This window comes from Leptonychotes weddellii, chromosome 5 (genome assembly GCF_054177405.1).
Source record: "Leptonychotes weddellii isolate Sample4059 chromosome 5, ASM5417740v2, whole genome shotgun sequence".
Lineage (NCBI taxonomy): Eukaryota > Metazoa > Chordata > Mammalia > Carnivora > Phocidae > Leptonychotes > Leptonychotes weddellii.
In genome coordinates this window covers 21,122,670-21,143,131 of record NC_138373.1, presented here as the reverse complement: position 1 = coordinate 21,143,131, position 20,462 = coordinate 21,122,670, and the positions used below count along the sequence as shown (strand labels likewise).

At 40.2% G+C, this 20,462-nt stretch overlaps 2 protein-coding genes across 2 annotated transcripts in view; both read right to left on the bottom strand.

Annotated features, from left to right (window-relative positions):
• LOC102748709 (dynein axonemal heavy chain 3) overlaps positions 1 to 12,433 on the bottom strand; it is a 46,771-nt gene extending 34,338 nt beyond the window's left edge. Inside the window, exons 1-8 of the mRNA XM_081819883.1 lie at positions 12,008 to 12,433; positions 8,198 to 8,321; positions 7,953 to 8,109; positions 7,568 to 7,711; positions 5,950 to 6,616; positions 4,224 to 4,389; positions 2,329 to 2,545; positions 1,082 to 1,264 (exon numbers count right to left, since the gene is read on the bottom strand). Coding sequence (XP_081676009.1) covers positions 1,082 to 1,264; positions 2,329 to 2,545; positions 4,224 to 4,389; positions 5,950 to 6,616; positions 7,568 to 7,711; positions 7,953 to 8,109; positions 8,198 to 8,321; positions 12,008 to 12,212 — 1,863 coding nt within the window. The 5' untranslated portion in view covers positions 12,213 to 12,433. The remainder of the gene's footprint in view (positions 1 to 1,081; positions 1,265 to 2,328; positions 2,546 to 4,223; positions 4,390 to 5,949; positions 6,617 to 7,567; positions 7,712 to 7,952; positions 8,110 to 8,197; positions 8,322 to 12,007) is intronic.
• A 1,092-nt stretch (positions 12,434 to 13,525) lies between these two features.
• On the bottom strand, positions 13,526 to 16,922 carry LOC145721568 (dynein axonemal heavy chain 3-like). The gene is made up of 2 exons (XM_081819915.1): positions 16,690 to 16,922; positions 13,526 to 14,256 (listed from the first exon to the last, which is right to left on the bottom strand). Exons 1-2 carry the CDS (start codon positions 16,825 to 16,827, stop codon positions 13,945 to 13,947), a joined length of 450 nt encoding a protein of 149 aa, XP_081676041.1. The 5' UTR covers positions 16,828 to 16,922; the 3' UTR covers positions 13,526 to 13,944.
• Positions 16,923 to 20,462: the final 3,540 nt, after the last annotated feature.

The window sequence follows — 20,462 nt, the reverse complement described above, 5'->3', positions numbered from 1 at the left end:
TGGATTCTGGTCCCTGGTGGTCACCATCTTTTATGGTTCCATGGGGCTCCTGGCTATGCCCCTGGGACTATGGGTGAGCACACCTCTCTTATCCAGGGCATTCACTGTGTGACTCTGAAGCCAGGGTTCGGACCCAAGGGAATCTATGAAAGGTCAGGTCTCCGGACTCACTGGAGAAAAACCAGTCTGGAAGGCCTGTCCTTTTCAAGAAAGTGCCCCATGACTTATTTATCCTAGAAGCCAGACACAAGCTACTCCTCACTCAAGCTCTTTTTTGAAGAATGATCAAAAAGATTTTCTAACTGCTGAGCAGGGACAAGTATCTGGAGCTAAGTGCCAATAGCCCTGGATTCTAAACCCATTAAGCAGCTGTGCAACTCTGTTTGCCACGAAACTTCAGTGTCATTGATACCTGTCATTCCTAAGTCCAAGGCAGTCGTGACAGTCAAATGGAATTATGCAATTGAAAGTGCTGAGAAATATATAACATCACAGGAATGTTAATCAGATTCTCTTCTAATATCAGAATGTAGGTAAAGCCCTTCCCAGGGCTATTCTTTGATATAAGAATCACCTTCAAGTGGGGTCTTCTAGGTTCAACATTCTGTCATTTGACAATGATTCATTCCACACCCGTAACATGCCAGGCACATCTGAGCAAATACATGATGGAGGTGAAGGAGACAGGCAGAGGAACAGCCAGTGCAGGGGCCCTGGGGTGGGAGAGTGCCTTTGTACTTCTCTGAGGAATAGTTAGGAGGCCGGTGTGGCCAGAGCAGAGTGAATGAGGGAAAAGTAATGAGATGAGGTTAGATTATGTTTGGTCTTGTGGGCCTTGACTCTGAGTGAGATGGAGAATATGTGGAAAACAATAATTCTTCCTGGAGAGAGCCAGGTGTCACAGAGACCTGCTTCATCATTTACTAGCTACGTGATGCTTGGAAAGTCATCTGTCTTTTTCAAACCTCACTCTTCTCTTCCGCAGGATGGGCCTGACCACACATACCCTGAGGGCTAGTGAGAGACTGGATAAGCCCAGAAAAATGCTGCTTCCCTCCCTTTTCCTCTTGGCTCTTTATACCTTGATTCCTTGAGCAATGGCAGCAGCAGCATTGGATTCTTTTTCATCCGCCTCCACCAGAAGTTTCTTGGCATCAGCTTCTCTCGTCTCCTCTTCAATTTTCACCATCATCCTGGCAGTCTCCTCAGACGTCTGGATGAGTTGAGGCTGGAGAGCAGTCAGTTGTACTTGCATTACTGCCACCTACCAAGGGAGGGGGGTGGGGGGGTCAGCTATGTCAATGCTGAAAATGGCACGGTTGGCAGGAGTTGAAACAATTCTCTAAACTATCATTACGCAGAAAATACTAATGATTTTACCATGGTACTGGGTATGCATTTGCTGGCTGGAGTTTCTCCCTTTGATCTTTCAGTCCTTAGTTACTGAGTTCATACTATGTGTTGTAAATTATCAAGCACGGTGCTAGACACTAGACATAGAATGGTAAACTTATACATTTTTTAAAAGGTACAGTTTCCTTCATGCTCTTGAGCCTAAATTTTAGTATTGGGAGTAGCAAGAGATAGAATAAAAGTAAGTTAGGGGAAAAAACTTACTTTTTTTTTCATAGTCAGTGAAAAAAAACACATATGCCTGAGATACCTGGGATAAGAGGAACTTTCAAGGCCACTTTTCCCAAGAGTCTGATGCTCTCTAAAGCATTCCTGTCAAGTGGTTTTCCCACCTCTGTTTGAACACCTCTAATGGTGGAGAGCTCACTTCGTCTTAGGAGAGTTGTGCCATTTTTTAAATCCACTGGCCCTGATTCTACCTTCTAAGGCAGCTCAGATGCACATTCGTGCAACCACTGTTCTCAGCAAGCGTGTGGGAGAAACACAGCATGCTGGCCTGGTGAGGAGCACAGGTTCTGGAATTGTGCAGAGCTGAGTTTCAGTTTTGGCCCGATCACTTGCACTGGCTACTCACGAGGCTGCAGGTATGATCTTGGCAAATCTCCTGGCCTCTCTGCATCGTGGTTTCTTTGTGTGGAACACAGCCCGTTTATACAGAAGACGAAACTGAGGCCCAAGAGGTGAGATAACACATTCGGGATTCATCCATGATGAACAAAATACCAAAATCTTAAAGAAAGACAGAATCTCATAGGGCTGGGTTGAGGCTGAGGCAAGCAAGGTGAGCTCTGCAAGTATAGGAGTAGATGCTGTCCTTATATAGTGACCTCTTAAATTCTGCACCTGAACAAGAGCCTCACTGCATCCGCCTAATCCTGGACCTCTTTGTCCCTGTTCTCCTGTGGCAGTGCTCACCTGTGAAGATGCAAAGTCCAGTTTCTGCAGACCTGTCAGGTAACGGTTCCTCATCATATCAACCTCATGCCTCTTGGTATTCAGGAGTGTCTTGAAGGTTAGGATCAATTCGAGGTAGGAGGTGGGGGTGACGTAGTTGTGTCTGCGAAGTGTGTTGTAATAATCAAGCGACAGGTTCTTCACACTCTCCTGGAAATATTTGCACATGGAGATGACCCTACCGAGGACAAGAGGATGGTTAGGCAGGCCCAATGTCCTCCAGAGAGACCTAGAGTCCCAAATTCTCAAAGACAGGTCAACAGAGCTGCGAGAAGTTTTGGAGAGGTGTATATTCTTTTTTTTTTTTTTTTAAGATTTTATTTATTTGCAAGAGAGACAATGAGAGAGAGACAGAGAGCACGAGAGGGAGGAGGGTCAGAGGGAGAAGCAGACTCCCTGCTGAGCAGGGAGCCCGATGTGGGACTCGATCCCGGGACTCCAGGATCATGACCTGAGCCGAAGGCAGTCGCTTAACCAACTGAGCCACCCAGGCGCCCGAGAGGTGTATATTCTTACTAGAACGATTTTCAAGCAAGTAATTTCCATTTCTGATCATTTGGGGGAATCACCAGAGCTTAAGCAGGAGCTCTTAATCTTTGGCAGTCTGGTGAAGTCTCTGAATTTTGCAGAATAATGTTTTAAAATGCATAAAACAAAAATATATTGGATTACAAAAGGAACCAATTATGTTGAAATCATTTTCAAAATATTTTAAAAAACCAAATTTGTGATATGTCAGGGGTCAGCAAACTTTTTCTGGAAAGTAAAACTGTTTTACTATCTGCAAATAGTAAAAATCAATGGTCCACATGGTTGAATAGTAGTAACTACTCAAGTCTGCTGTGTGGGAAAAAAATGGCATGGCTGTGTTCCAAAAAAACTTTACTTATAAAAACAGGCTATGAATTGGACTTGGCCAGTAGATCATGCTGTGCTGACCTCTACATTAAATAATAAGATTGGGCAGCAGGTCTAAAACCTACCACAACTTTGAAGGAAATGATATACTGATGTAACTATAATGACTGAGTGAGTTATTAAAAAAAAACACAACTGTGATTCCTGTTGTTAACAAGTCCTGCTAATCCTACTGGGATTTACTGCCTACATTCATTATTGAAATAAATTCAAAATACCAGTTGGATGTCAGTGAAAATGAACATATAATTTTTCTCCATTCACATTAAGTGATCCTCTGAATTCTGTTCATGAGCCTATGGACCCAAGTTAAGGGTCTTCTGGCCGAAAGCATAAAGTTCAAAGTTCTTAAAATGGAATTTATAGCCATCAATATTCTGACCCCTATCTACTTCTTCATTTTCCATTCATTCATTTAATAAACAGTAACTGAATTACTGTACCAGGCACCTGCTAGACACTAAGGATACAGAGTTCGACAAAGCAGATGACATGACCACTCTCTTCATGGGGCACCCAGGAAGTCAACATTCTCATCTCTTCCCTTACTCTAGCTAAAATTAAGTGCACTTTTTGGGTTGTTTTTATTTGTGCTTTATACATAAAAGACTAAGTTTTTTTTCACCCTCATAATAACCAATTTTCATCCCCTTGGTAGCGCTGTCACCCCTACTGAGAATGTATGCTCTAAAACTTTGGAAATAGCTATATTATTAGAGCTAGGTTCTCATAGCTATGACAATAGTGCATCTCCAGGACAATTCTGAACAATGAAATTTCATTCTTTTTCAGGAAAGGTGTTTTATTAAATATCTAACTAAATGTGGTTTTCTATACAGAAATTGAGAAATCTTAAAACAATAATAACAATACAGTCAATATCTGGATTTTCAATTTGGAATATTTGGTTAGGGTACTAAAATGCAGCTAATGCTTACTCTATCCGAATATTGTCATCAAGTTCCACATCTTCCAGAAATTTGTTGGCTACCAACTCCAGGGCATCCGTGGGCCAGGACTGGAACCAATCAATTGTACAGCAATTGATCAGTGAAGGGAACATCCGCAGGCGGTTCCGGAAGGCATCCCCAATTGGGCTCATGGCTAAGGAAAAGCAGACTTGGTTAGTTTCCTTCCTCCAAGGCAAGGAGCCAGGCAGTTCTTTCCAAGGATTCTGGTGGGTAAGGGGTTGGTTTCCTGTTGGTACTCCAGGGGTGCAACAGGAATAGTTATGATGAATGCCTGGGAAGCACAGGGGAATCATAGGATATTTTCATTCAACTTCGTGATGGGGATTCAGTATATTATAATAGCCTTCTGACTGGTCTCCCATGCCTACTGTTCTCCTTTCCAGATCTTTTGCATCACTTAGACAGCATGGTTTGTGCCCTTTGATCTTCTTGCTCTATTTGTGCTGATTCAGACTTAAGGGAGCCATGGATGCCCCATACATAGTTACTTATGGAAGCTGAGTGGGGTCCATCGGCTTGTTTCTGACCCCATCTCCATCCAAGCACAAATTCTGGCTAAATTCCATACATTTTTTAATTTAGGCTCAATGTGGTAGGAGGAAGCATAATGCACAGGTGGAAATATGAGGAAGTCATTGTGGCTGAAGAACAGAGAGAGAATGGTAAGCTTGGTTTGAGAGGAGAGTGGAGAGAATAAAGGGGACAGTATGGCAGGTGGCCTTATAAAACCATAGATTAGGAATTTTGGCATTTATCCTGATAGAAAGCATATTAAGTGTTTGTGTGTGTGTGTGTACACACACAATGATCATATTTGCAATAAATATAAAAAAAAAACCATCCTGAGTCAGTGGAACAGAAAGGTCTGGTCTGGAATGGACAAGAGTGGACATAGAATAGTTAGAAGGTTGCAGAGGTGAGTCTGGGCAAGATGATGGCAATTTAGCTAATGAAAAGGTGGTGGGGATGGAGATAAATGGGTGGTTTTAAGAGAAAGCAAGGAAGTAAAAACTGACAGGACATGGTACATGAGAGAAAAGTATTAAATATAACCCCTAGGTTTCTGGATAGATTGGAGATGTCATTCACAGAGAGAACTCCAGATATGAGGCCACCAGGGTAATGCACTAAAAGGAAGGAGAAGGTTCAGAGGAGAATTTAGAGAACTGAGAAGAGTATGGGGGGATGGGCTAGATGGGTGATAGGTATTAAGGAGGGCACTTGTGATGAGCACTGGGTGTTGTTCTACTCCAGAAACCAATATCGCACTGTATGTTAACTAAGTAAAATTTAAATAATAAAAAAGAGGGGTGCCTGGGTGGCTCAGTCAGTTAGTAGTCCGACTCTTGATATTAGCTCAGGTCATGATCTCAGGGTCATGAGATGGAGCCCTGCATTAGGCGCAGTGCTCAGTGCAGAGTCTGCTTGAGATTCTCTCTCTCCTTCTCTCTCTGCCCCTCCTCCTGCTCTCTCTCTCTCCCTGGAATAGATAAATAAATCTTTAAAAAAAAAAGAATTGAGAAGAGTGGAACAATTTTAAAATAGTGGTTTAGGGGAGGGTCATTTTCCACGGGAATTCAGGCACAAACCCCTGGGTGAGTGCCATGGCTAGATCAATCCTTGGACCACTGTAAGAGGACTGAGTTTAGGGCACTCCAGAGGAAAGGGGAAAATTGAGTTTGCTTCTTCTTACCAAGGACAATGTGAAGGTTCTTCTTCACCCTGTCAATAAAGAAGTTATACATAGAAAGAGGAGTGACCTCGATCTTCTCGCCTTCTGTCCTGGCTGCCATTTGCATTTTCTCTACAAGGTCAGCCTTCTCGTCAGCTGGGAAGATGTTGGGCACGTCCCCTGTGTTCAGAAGCATGTTGATGTCCTCGATGAATGATTCATCCTTGATCTGGTTATCAGCAAAGAGGAACACAGTACTCTTGGTGGCCACTCCAACCTGCAGCATGATCTTCTTCAGGTCCTCCCGCCAGTCATGGCTTGAGTAGTTCTTGGTGATCTCAATCTGGTACAGCTCATATGAGTTCATGAATGTGGACAGTTTGCTGGCACTCTGCCGCCCGCTGCCCCCAATGCCCACCAGGAGCAAGTGGCCTTTGTCCTGCTTCAGGACCCTGCAGATCCTGGAAATGTGCTCAATGGCAAACCTGAACATGACCAAAGACATGGGGGCCTTGCTGATGTTGTTGAACTCTTCCAGGTAGTACTCCATGACCACTGTAAGCTGTTTCAGGTCAGTGATCTCATCATAGATTTTTGGGTCACTTTCTGGCTTGAAGAAATCTCCAAAGAAGAGGCTACGGATATTATCGTCGACAATCTTTCCAGTGGGTGACAGGTGAATGAGGACCTGTGGGAAAGATAAATCTCAGCCAGGCATTCCACCAGTGGCCCAACCAAGTTGGCAGTGGGAGGTTATAGAGGGAGGGAACAAGAGATATGCTTGTTTCCTCTGAGCATATTCTGCAAAGTGAGGGTCCATCAATAATTTTTTTTATAACACAATATTTGGATCTGATGGGTGTGAAGACTATGACGAGAGGGCATTAGAGAAAAAAGCATGAAAGTGAGAGTTGATCTGTTTGCCAAATGGTTAAAATGTTGGTGGTCAGGCTGTGAGATCCCAGTGGCGGTTGAAGGATGGCACCAATTTTTTTATGTGCTTGCTCCTTCACCAAACAAAGGTACAGGTACTACCCCTGGCCCCCACTCTGTGGCTAGAGTAGGAATGTTCTAGATGCTTTCTCTTCCTGATATTAGAACCTGGCAGTGCTTCTGCACTTGGCCTCTGGATGCAACATGAAACACCTGCAATTTTTCTGTGGAGAAATCACAGCTTCTTAAAAATAGAGGTACAACTAGATGATGTAAACACATAGGCTTAAAACAACTTTCCTTACATCAAAATGGGAAGAGAAAATATTTACAAATGGGAAACATGGCACTCTTCTACTTAGGCTTTACCAGGGCCTCAATCAAACCATAAAAATTTCACAGTTCATTTCTCATCTCACAAATTAATTAACCTTAAAAATGTATTTTAAGTTAATTATAAACAATTACATCAGATCATAAACCACTTTGAATAGATACAAATGTATATGTTATCAGGGAAGTGAAACAAAATTGGGCCAAGTATAATATCATCAAATCAAATGACTAGATGACTTAATCCCATTTCCTGAGATTCAGAAAGCAGAGCTGTGAGTCTCCACTAGGAAGGAAACTTGAAACCTGAGACTAACATAGTCAAATATTTGGGACCATTTCTGAGGCCAAATGCTCATAGGATCTGGCTTACCTTCTCCATAGTCTGCTTGAAGCAACTGGATGTGGTTTCCTTCACCATGTTGAAGAAGACCTGTCTGTCCTCATGGTCAATCAGACGGTCATAGAAGACCCGATAAACCTCATGGATCCAAAGTCGGATAAATTTTTCCACATCCTAAAAATCCAGAGTTAATTATTTGTATGAATGGAAGGTGGTACCTGAGTTGGTAGTTTTCTTTCTAAATCCTGGGGTGGACTGTGTTACATTAAACAAGATAATGTTTATAAAATACTTAGCGCAATGCCTAGCAGAGATAAATGCTTAATAAAAGTTAGCTATTACTATTATCACTGTTTATTCATGTAGCTAAGGCTATTGCTGAATGAACTTGATAACAGAAATGATAGTGTCTGACCTGCAGGTGGGTGTGAGGGCAGAGCAGTACCCCTTGGATAACCCGTGAAAAGTCCCGTAAGTTAAAGACGTAATGAGACTTGGAGGGAGTTGGCAAGAAATTCTCAACTGCAGCTTTATAAATTGTCATAGTAGCTTGTACCAGCATCTTTCCATACCTTGGGAGGAAGAGAAAGGGAGATTCATCAAGGAGGGCCAGAACTGAGGATCTGGGCCAATATTGTGGAAGACACAGGAACCTCTTACCTTAAGAACATCACGTCAAATCCTTTCCCAAAGTGCCAGTCAGCAATTGAACTGAAAATCTTGGTTAAAATGTCATCCTCAAAGGCGTTGATGGAAAGAATATTTAGATGGCGAGTGAATCGTCCTGGAAAACACACACACTCACACCTACCTCCTGGGCTTGTGATCCTGGGATATGAAAGAGTATGTTTTCCTCTGTCTTATTGTTCTAGAGCTGTGCTATCCAACATGGCAGCCTCTAACCACATATGGCTATTTAAACCTAATTAATATTAAGTCACATTAAAAAATAATTTCCTCAGTCTCACTAGCCACATTTCAAGTGCACAAGGGTAGCATGTGGCTAGTGGCTGGCTATTGTATCGCATAATGCAAATGTAGAACATCTCCATGATTGCAGAAATCCTATTAACAGCACTAAGCTAGTGTTCAAGATTATTTTTTAAAAGTGAAGGCAATATGTGATCATTGTAAAATAGTCAATTCAGAAATACTTTTATAGAAAGTGAGCATCATCTTTGACTTACTTCCCACATACCAAATCCATTCTTCCCCCAATTAACCACTATTAATTTGGTATCCTTACATATCTACCTATATCTATATTTACCTGTCTAATGTTAGATATCTATATATTTATATATCTATATATCAGCTTTATTGAGATATAATTCACACACTATACAATTCACCCATTTAAAGTACACAATTCAATCGCTTTTTAATAGTTGTGAAACCAACACCATAATCAATTTTAGAACATTTTAATCACCTCAGAAAGAAATCCTGTACCCACTAGCAGTCACTCTCCATTTCCTTGGAGCCCTTGGCAACGAATAACCTATTTTCTATTTCTATAAATTTGTCTGCATATCTGTTTTTAAAAAGCATATTATTATATAAAATAAAATGCAGATACTGAAAACCAGAGAAAAATAAATATAAAGTTTAGTGAATCATAAGGTCAACACCCTTACGTTTACCATCCAAGTAAAAAAATAAAGCTTTGCCAACCCTCCATAGATGCCCCTCCATATATCCCGTACCAATCTTAGCCTTCTCTCTCTCTCTCCAAAGGTTACTATTATCCTGACTTTAATAGTGATTTGCTGTCTTGCATTTCTTTGTTTTTATCACCCAAGTTTTCATTCCTACACACCAGAGTTTAATCCTCCCAATTAAAAAAAAAAAACTTGATATGTCTTCAAGTCTCTTTTAATCTATAGGTTCCCCTTCCATCCCTTTCTTTCATCTTTTGTCTGTTAAGAGTATCTGGGCTGTTTGATCTGTAGAGTTTCCACAGTTAGGATTTTGCTCATTGCATACTCAGGGTGCAGTTAATTCTATTCCTCTGTCCTCATATGTATTTCATAGTAATTTGCAGCTGGATCTAGAGATTTGATCAGATTCAGATTCCAGATGGTATGTGGTGGTATATTCTTTCATTAGAGATATAATGATATCTCTCCCTTTGTGATGTTGGTAGCTACGGATGCTCAATGGCTAGATCCATTAAGTCACTCATTAGTGTAAAATGGTGATATTCTGATTCTATCATCTCTTTTTCATATATTGGTTGGAATATTTTTATAAAGAGACATTTCCCCTCATCTAGGATTTGCTTATACTGTGGTACATTTCATATAAGAAAGTCAAGATAAATGTTTGATTCTTTCCATTTATCAGTTTTCAAGATAATAAATTGGTTCCTTACCATCCTCTGTAAAATGACCAACTATCATTGTTTTATAGAGTAATGGATTTAAATATATTTTGATAAATTTCAATCCATTAAAATTGCTCTCATTGTTGAAGCTCAAATTTTCCCATCTTTGGCCAGTGAGGGCCTCCTTATGTTGCCAACTGAGTCCTGTTGACATGACCATTTAATCTTTAAAAGTTTTCTCATTCTCTAGTATATCAAGAAGTTACAAGCTCAACTTGTATATTTTCTGCCCTAGATATGCAATCAGCCATTTCTCAAGAAGCTGTGGTTCCTTTTAGTAGGAAACTGGATTTCAAAATAATCTGGGTGGTAGGCATGCTCAGTGTTAATGAGTTGTTTATTATTTCCTAGACCTAGTACATCATGAGCTACTACTGATATTTCTAATTTAGGACTACAGGGCTTTCACTTAATTTCATCTATATTACATCTTGATCTCCTTTCTTCCATACTGAGACTCCTGATTTTCAAGGACACAAGGGTCAGTGGAAATAGAAAATTCCACAGTAACTTGTTTGTATAATCCTACTTTATAAAGAGCTCTTAGACTAAGAATATGCTACCACTACCAATTATGATAACTGAAAACAGTTTAAAACTTTTTGTACTTGCTATCCTAATCTCCCCTCCATTTTCAGTTGTTATGTATCACTGGGTCTTATAGCCTTTACATATTATAATCTCTCCCAGGTAGTCTTAGTTCAACAAATAACTGTATATTTAATGCTTACTACCAGTTGTTCTGTTTCTTTTTTTTTAAATTTTGAATATTGAAATACTTTTTTTGTTGTAGTGTTCAACGATTCATTAGTTGCATATAACACCTATTTCTTTACAGTCATTTCGATCATGTGAAACCCATTTTCTAGTAGATTCCCAAGAAAGGACTTGTGGAAATAAATCTGACTTATTGCATTCTGATAACAATTTTCCTTTTATATCCGAAAGTCAGCTTTTCTGGCTTTAAAATCCTTGACTCCCGGGGCACCTGGGTGGCTCAGTCGTTAAGCGTCTGCCTTCGGCTCAGGTCATGATCCCAGAGTCCTGGGATCGAGCCCCGCATCGGGCTCCCTGCTCGGCAGGAAGCCTGCTTCTCCCTCTTCCACTCCCCCTGCTTGTGTTCCCTCTCTCGCTGTGTCTCTATCAAATAAATAAAATCTTTAAAAAAAAAAAAATCCTTGACTCCCATTTTATTTCCTTGAGTAACTTAAATACATTATTTTATTTTCTTCTGGCATAAAGCATTGTGGTTGAATAGTTTTAAGATGATCTAATTTTATTTCTCTTAAAAGTCATGTACTCTTTTGTGCCTAGATGCCCAAAAGAGTTTTTCCTTTTCTTTAAAGTCCAGCAATTTTACTAGTACATGTCTTGGTAGTGATCATTTTTGAGTCTGTATTAGATATACAATGTACCAATTAAGATCATCCTGTCCATTTTCCTTACGGAAAATTTTACAGGTAAGAAAGCTAAATGTCAGAGGGGGGAGTGAGGTCAAAGAATCTTAAGTCTAGAGATGGTATTAAGATTCTTAAGCAAGGATGTATCTCAGAATTAAAACACAGATCCTAGAAGAATCCAGTTGCACCTGAAGCAAATGTATTCCTGAATTGTTAGATGATGGGGGGAGCTCTTATTTTTTTATTATTATTATTTTGTTTAGGCCACTTTGGGTTAGTTGTTCTATCTCTGGCAATCTGAAGAACTGTAAAAAAACACAACAGGTGAATCCATCACCACCCCTGCTTGAGAACCTCTGATCTAGCCTCCCTCCTGGTACACATGCTGGCCACACTGAACTCTCCTTTTCATATGGAGAGTTCCTCCAGGGAACTCTGTTCCTCCAGGGCCTAGCCAAAGACTCTCACATTCTCTTTTCATCTTCAAGTCCATTTCACACAATTTCCAATATGAAGTCTTCAAATTCCACTCCCTGGAGCTAGCCCAAACCCTTCCAGCTATAGCCTAAATATACTTTTCTCCACCTTTCATCAGGACAGAGTGCCCTGTACCAACCCTCCATCCATGAAGGTGGTCTGGCTCTGCTGGACGATGAAGAGGAATGAACTTTCTCTTTCACGTACCAGTAATGTCATTCCTTCCTCCCCCGGGGGGCCCCATAGCTGTCACAAGCAGCACATCCACGATGTCCAGCCTGTTTGTGTCCTTCTTGTCAAACCAGTAACCATGGTCAATCCACTGCCTCAAGAGCTCAATGGGGGGCTGGGCCCCATACACCTCTTTGGCTGGCATGTTGAGGTCATCTGGGGAAAGAAGGCATAGCCACATACTGTAAGTCTCTGGGCTATTTAAACCTAATTAATATTCCTTTTATGGGACAGTCTGTGCCTACTTGTCCTATTCCCACTCTAGGCAGGGCTCAGCCAGTGGATATTCTGACCATATGGGAAGAGGATTTCCTGGGTTCTGGGTTCTCCTGCCTCACTGAGATCTCTGCCCATTGTGACTTTAAGGATGCATGGATTAGCATCAACAAACAGGCATTTAATTTTTTTCCCATTCCATCAACCACAATATATTGATTCTCTACTATGTGCTAGACATTTTATTAATTTCTGAGGATATGATGGTGAGGAAGACAGTCATACTCCCAGCCAATGGGGTATATAATTCGATCAATCACCAGGTAACAACTGAACCCAATGGGAGAAAAGTTTTGAGCTAGGGTTTTTGTGGAGCAAAATCAAAATGGCAAGGATAGTGACTTTCTCAAGGGCAAGGATTGATTTCCACCACTAGCATGTTGTGATCCAGTCACTGCACATAGAAGACACTCAATAAAATGGAAGCTCTCTTAATTTTTCTCTAATGAACACTGATTGAATGCCCAGTTTGTGTCAGATAACATTTCAGGGGTTTTATACATATTATCTCATCTAATCCAAATAATGGCTTTATAAGGAAGGTAGTATTACCTTTATGTTAGAGGTGAGGAACTTAGGGTCATGCAAGTTAAATCACAATATGCCTATGGTTAGAAAGTTAGATTGAACCTAGATCTGTTTGGCTACAAAGCTTAAATTGTTTCTGAATATGCCATAAGAAATAGGAAGGGAGAATAGTTTGGAGGAAAGGGAAAAGGGAAGAAAAGAAAGGGAAAACAAAATAAAATTGGATCTCTGCCTTTAAGAAGCTAATGTTAGTGGGCAAGGATATAAATATAGATAATATTCACTATCAATACATGAATTTTAAAGAAAGGACATGAGATAACCAAGAACAGTAGGGCATTACTTTTACTAAATGACAACCCCATGAGGTAGCAGTAAGATAGTGGAAAATGTAATGTATTTGTCATAAAAAAAACCTAGGTTTGGGTCATGGCTCCAGAATTTTCTTGATGTTTGACAGAGAATTTAACCTTCTGGAGCCTCAATTATCTGACTAGTAAAATGATAATGATGGTTAATAACCTCACAGGGATGTTAGGCTCAAATGAAATAAATGAGGAATGCTTTGTAAAGAGCTAAAATCCTGGGGAAACTCAATGTGCTTATTTCACAAATACTTATTTAGCAATATTTAGATTTCTTCATTTACTGATAACCTTTATCTGACAAAAAATGGAATACGGGGTTTTTGGAGATGCAAGAGGGTAGACACTCTTCTGGAACTAATTCTCACTACAAGGTAACCTTCCCTGATCCAAAGGCTCATCTTCATCTCAGGGGAAACTGGAAGCCTAATTGAGGCAAAAAGACCCTGGACTACATCTTACTGAAAAATCTGACATACAGTACTTAATCAATAAATACAAGGTAATGAAAGGAGGAAAGGAATGGAAAAACAAAATTAAAGATGAGAGAAAGGGAGGGAAGGGGGGGAGGGAAAAAAGGTAAGAGGAAGAAAGGAAGGGAAGCAGGTTGGAGAAGAAAAGGGGAGGGAAGTAATACTAAATTACATTAACCAGAAATACATTATCTCTTAGAGAGAGTAAAAGAACTGTACAGTGGGGGATTCTGGTTTGCTGCAGCATAGAAGAATCTGGTTGTGTTCAGATTCAGGCTAGTGCCTTACCCACAAATACCACTGCTTTCTTCCCTATGGGAGGCCCAAACAGGCCCTTCCGCCGTCGATCCAGCTTGGACATGATGATATCCTGAGTCTGATTGGCTGAGGTTCGGGCAGAGAAATTGATGAAATTGGGCAGGTAGGTGTTTTTGGGAAGGTGGAGAAGGAAATTGTTGGTAATGACTGATTTGCCAGTGCCTGTGGGCCCCACGAACAGCACTGGAATTTCATGGTCCACGTAGGTTTTCAAGAAGAAGGACTGCCTGGCTGTCTCCACCGTGGAGATGATGAGTTCTGAGACCTGTACCACAAAGACATGGGACAGTCTTGTTACTGGGCCAGGGAGGCTGGGTCTTGGCATTCAGACTTACTATCCATTCAGCTCCATCCCTTACTATCTTTATGACTTTGAGTGAGTATTTAACCTCCACAGGGGCCTCAGTTTCTTCACCTGTGAGACAGGATAATAATGGCACCCATGTCACTAAGCTGTTTTGAGGGTTAAATGAGATCATACATGTCAAGATGGGCATTATTGGCTCTGTTTTATAGATGAGGAAACTGAGGTCCATAGCTCTTCTGCAATTTGTCCAAGTAATGCAGCAAGTAAGTGGAAATGCAGGAACTTGAATTCCAGCTTGTCTGATTCCAAAGTCTATATTCTTTTTTTTTTTTTTTAAGATTTTATTTATTTGACAGAGAGAGAGCACAAGCAGGGGGAGCAGCAGAGGGAGAGAGAGAAACAGGCGCTCCACTGAGCAGGGAGCCCGACGCGGGGCTGGATCCCAGGACCCTGGGATCATGACCTAAGCCAAAGGCAGACACTTAACCGACTGAACCACCCAGGCACCCCTCCAAAGTCTATATTCTTAACCACTAAACTATCATGGTATAGACACCAATTACATTAAGGACCAGTCTATAGCTGTTGCCCTCTGAGATCATTGCTCTGAACCAACTTGTCTGCCTTGCCCCAGGCAAGGTCCACTTCCCATATGTCATCCTACTGCTTGGCTTGGGGGGGGTGGGTTGTGACTCTCAGCCCCCATTCCCTGAACTTATTCCTGATCTGCTTTTTCCAACACTCAGATTCTTGGTTCTAGGACCCACCCCCATTTAACCTTTTTTTCCAATATTGGGATTACGACACTCTTCCTGTTATTCAGACCCCAAATGGACTCTAAGGGTTTGGTCTTAGGCTCCTGGAATCCCTATTACTTTGAGTAGAATACCTTACCTTAGTTTGGCTTCTCTGAGCCTGAACACTGTCATCAACCATTTGGCCACATTTGGTTCCTCCATGGGAACAGAGGAAGGGACAAGAAGATGTATATCATATGCTGACATCTCCCTATATGTCTAGGCTGGAAGGGGCCAGTGAACAGGGAGCCACTGTTTGCACAACTCTAGAAAGCACCGTTCACACTGTGGTTTATGTAAATGGTGCCCCTAAAGCAAAGCTAGACCATAATGCCAATGGTGCCAACTGAGTCTGTGCAACATGGCAGCCCTGTGTGTACTAGCAGAAAAAGGCTGGGCTTCTTTTGATAAGTAATTAGCTCAAAGGAAAAGGAACAGACGGGGCAGGAATTGAAGTGTAGAGGAAGAAAATTAATAGGTATTGAGCCATGGAGGTTCTGCCTATATTATCCTCTGCAGTTTTCCCAGTAACCCTCTGAGGCTGGAGAATTACTGGCTCACTTGTCCAAAGCCACGTAGCTGGTAAGTGGTGCTGAATGCAGGGCCAGGAAAAGATGCTTATTTTGCTACCAAGATGGAATTTAAAGCAAGTTGGGTTTCAGAGATTTTTATTTTCAGAGACTAGAACACCTGTTTGACAAGGGGAAAATTTTCAGCAGAACTTAAAATCTTTTCTGCATTGGACTCTTTTATTTGCAGGAATTCAGCATGATTTCAAACTCCTGGAGTTCAGGTGACTGAGCTCTTTAAGGAGAATTAAGGTTTTGGACCTCTGTGCTTGGGGCTTCTGCACAACACTCAGCCGCCAGAGTGTGTCCTGAATTCAGCACACATCCACCTCTACTCATCACATCATCTTCAGGAACAGCTGTGGTCCTGCCAGCTGTCTGACTTGATTGTCAATATTCCCACTTTTCCATCCACTGTCCACCACTCCATTTGGGGCCTGAATGATCTGCAATTACCCCCAGAAAAATAAAGTATGTCCACGAGATACTACTAACAGAGGCAAATTTTCCACAAGGAAAAGAGCAGGAGTTGTAGCTGAATCATCTGCTATCCAGAAAACCCAGACCTGTTTTTCTAAGAATTCTCATCAAGGAAATTTTTCTCTGGGAATTTTGAAGAAAACGATCCTTTTTGGCTGAGATATCTGAGAGGTAAGACTGATGACCTCCTGGCATTGATCACTGACCACATGACAATGCTAATAATCAAAATAGCAACCAACATGAATCTAGCACATAATGTGTGCCATGTGTTCATGCCTCCGGTTCTTGCAAACACCCTTTAAGTATTCTTTCTGCTACTGTGTAGTTGAGTAAACCGAGGCAGAGAGCATGAAGGTTGAGTAAGGAATCTGCGTCTAACTCTAAGTCCATGCGTTTGAAGGCTGATCCAGCTCATGTTTGAAACTTTTTCTAAAGAAAGTTCTTAAAAATGCTAATACAGAACTGACGTCAATTCCTCCACCTTGGAGAAAATTCAGGTAATTTTAGAAACCAAAGCTCCATGGCAAATACCTCTCTTTTACCTTTGCATTAGCTGGGATATCTTCCTCCTCTTTGGTGATATATTCTGTCCATGTGTACCAATGTCCACTACCTTGCTTGAGGAAATAAAAATCATAGATGCTTCCTGGATTCAAAGACACAGAACAGGTCATTAGCATGCCAGGGGTTTACATTTCATACTTAAGGTATTTTACCACCTCAGCTAGAGGCCTCTGAAAATGTACAACTACCGGCCCTGGCAGAGCTGTGGTGAAACTTACACATTAATGGTAACTGTATAAACTGGAAAAACAGCTTTTAAAGAGTAATGACTTTATCCTTTGTATAAAAAAATGACAGGTACTAATTATACAAAGAATTACTTTAATAATGTAAAACAGGAAGTATTGCACAACAGAAGAAGGCAATAAATTTTCAAATCTCACATCCAGAAATAACTTGCTATCAAGCAATCCTTCTGGCTTTCTCTCTGGCACACAAACACATTGAACATGGAAGGACAGATGAAAGAAAGGATTTAATAAGGATAGGATCATTTGATATTATATATTATACTGTTATATATTGTACTATTATACATTAATATATGATACATATTCTATTAATGTACACATATATAATTACATATCACATATTAAAATTATTATATATGATATATATATTATACTACTTTAAAATAAAGATGTTAAATTTCATTACACTTAACTATAGCAGAAGAAAAGGAGAGTAAAAACAAGTAAAACTGAAGGACCAGCTGAACTTCATATAAATCATGATTTACTACAAGAGATATTAGTTCCTAAAAGATGCTTTTTGAAAAAAAAAATTGAGGTATGATTGACATAATAGTTTCAAGTGTACAACATAATGATTTGATATTTGTATATACTGAGAAATGATCACCACAATAAGACTAGTTAACATTCGTCTCCACATACAGTAACAAATTTTTTTTCTTGTGATGAGAACTTTTAAGATCTACTCTCTCAGCAAGATGCTTTTTTTAAAAAAAAAATCTTTATTCAACTTTTAACCATCACCAACAGGCATTAACAAACATTTTCTTAAGAACAATAATCTCCAGGGGCCCCTGGGTGGCTCAGTGGGTTAGGTGTCTTGATTTTGGCCCAGGTCATGATATTGAGCCCAGGTCATGATATTGAGCCCCACAATGGGCTCTACACTGAGTGGAGCCTGCTTAGGATTCTCTCTCTCCCTCTGTCCCTCCTCCCACTTGCATGTGCATACGCACTTCTCTCTCTCAAAAAAAAAAAAAAAATCTCCATACCCAACGTGGGGCTTGAACTCATGACCCCAAGATCAAGAGCTGCATGCTCTACTGGTTGAGCCAGCCAGGAGCCCCATGATGCTTCTTAACTAAAAAATAATTTTAAGTGATTATAGGCTTAAAGTTATTATGCTTTTAAAAATCATTTAGTCCAACTTTAGGATTGTAGTTTAACTTTTTATCATGTAAAAAAATTAATTTAAATACATGAAAGTAAGGAGAATAGTATACTAACCTGCCATGTACCCATTATCTGGCTTCAATAATTATCAGCATTTCGCTATTCTTGTCTCATCCATGTCCCCACCACTAATCACCACCATATTCATTTGCCACCCTCCCTTTCCCTCTCCCCCTCTCTCTCCCAGCCCTTTCCTTTCTTCTTTCTCTGTCTGGAGTATTTTGAAGCAAATCCAGACATTATATTTCATTTGTAAATCCACATGACTCAACATTAGACCAATTTCATTGATTCGTTTATAAGCTATGAGGTTATTAACCCACTCTTCTTTCCATCTCCCCTCCTCTGGGGTCTTTTGTTGTTGCTGAGGATAACCATAATTCTCCCATTCCTTAGTCTGAGGTCTATATTTCAATAGATTCAATGCTGAAATTTAAGGTTTCTAACACAGACCATTCAACAGTTCTTCATTTGGATTGTTCAACGAATCAGTTGGCTGATTTCTTTTCTTTTCTTTTTTTTCCCAAGAAGGGACTTAGAGGTGCTCCATTCTCTCAGTTCTTGCAAGTTTGGTAATATCTGTCAGCTGATTTTTTTTTTGAACAGTGACTTGACTGAGAGTGATATTCTCATGTCACATTTTCTTTCCTTCAGACTTCTGACTGTTGTCTTATGCTTCCCTGTGTACTAAGTTACTGTGTGGAAGTGTGAGATCCATCAGATACTTCCCCCTTCACTGACCTTTTTTTCCTTATCTAGATGTGTGATGCAATCTCTTTTATCTATAAGCCCAATAACTTATTCGGGCTATGTCTTTGGGTCAATTATTCTATATCAGTTTTTCTTGAAACATAGCATGCTCATAATATGTTAACATTTTAGGAACAATTTCTCATTCATATCTTTGTATATATTGTCTATACTATTTGCTGAGTTACCTACTTAAGGAAATAGCATTATTTGGCCTCCATATCAATCATATTATTGATAATCACTTTAACGTATTTGGCTTTTCTTCTATAGTAAGTGTAGTTCTCTCAACCCTTCCCTCTAAGCCATTTATGAGATGTCTACACTTTATTCCTTGTTATTCCTAATGTATTTATTAGATCATTAATGGTATTGTTTCATTGTCAATTTGTTTCTTTGGTTTTTATTTTATTTAAATTCAATTAACATATAGTATATTATTAGTTTCAGAGGTAGAGTTCAGGGATTCATCAGTTGTATATAATACCCAGTGCTCATTACATCACGTGCCCTCCTTAATGCCCATCATCCAGTTACCCCATCTCCCTACCCCCTTCCCTCCAGAAACCCTATTTGTTTCCTATAGTTAAGAGTCTCTTGTGGTTTGTCTCCCTCTCTGATTGTCTTATTTTTCCCCCCCTTTCCCTTATGATCCTCTGTTTCTTAAATTCCACATATGAGTGAAATCATATAATTGTCTTTCTTTGCTTGACTTATTTCACTTAGCATAATACCCTCTAATTCCATCCACATCATTGTAAATGGCAAGATTTTTCTTTTTTTTTTTTTTTTGAGAGAGAGAGAATGAGTGACCTGGTGGGTGGGTGGTAAGGGGGGAGGGGCAGAGGCAGAGGGAGAGAGAATCCCAAGCAGGCTCCACACCTAGCATGGAGCCTGATGCAGGGCTCAATCTCACGACCCTGAAATCATGACCTGAGCCGAAATCATGAGTTGGACACTTAACCCACTGAGCCACCCAGGTGCACCTGTTCTTTGGTTTTTAATCCCTCTTTTCCTCTAATTCTGTTGTTTTATTACCTCATCTGCAAACTTTGAAAAGACAGCTTTATTGAGATGAAAGTCACCCATATTAATGGTTTACTAAAAATATATGTATACATGATGTACTAATATTCATAGTTGTGCAGCCATTACTATAACCAATTTTAAGACATTTCATTATATGGAAAAGATACCCTATATCTTTTAGCTATTACCCCTCATCTCCCCCACCAATCCCCTGCACTAGGCAACCACTAATCTATAGTCTCTATAGATTTGTCTATTCTGGACATTTTGTGTAAATGAAATCATATAATATGTGTTCTTTTATCACTACCTTCTTTTACTCCATGATCGATCTATTGATCTATCTGCTTTTTTTTTTTTATTCTTATGTTAATCCCCATACATTACATCATTAGTTCTAGATGAAGTGTTCCATGATTCATTGTTCGTGCACAACACCCAGTGCTCCATGCAGAACGTGCCCTCCTCAATACCCACCACCAGGCCAACCCATCCTCCCACCCCCCTCCCCTCTAGAACCCTCAGTTTGTTTTTCAGAGTCCATC

What these genes read in the sequence shown, in the direction of transcription:
- LOC145721568 (XM_081819915.1), bottom strand. Translation starts at nt 16,827, where the DNA reads ATGCTAATGACCTGTTCTGTGTCTTTGAATCCAGGAAGCATCTATGAT. An exon ending in ATATCCCAGCTAATGCAAAG is followed by an intron (nt 14,257 to 16,689) that starts GTAAAAGAGAGG and finishes TTTGTGGTACAG; the next exon opens with GTCTCAGAACTCATCATCTC.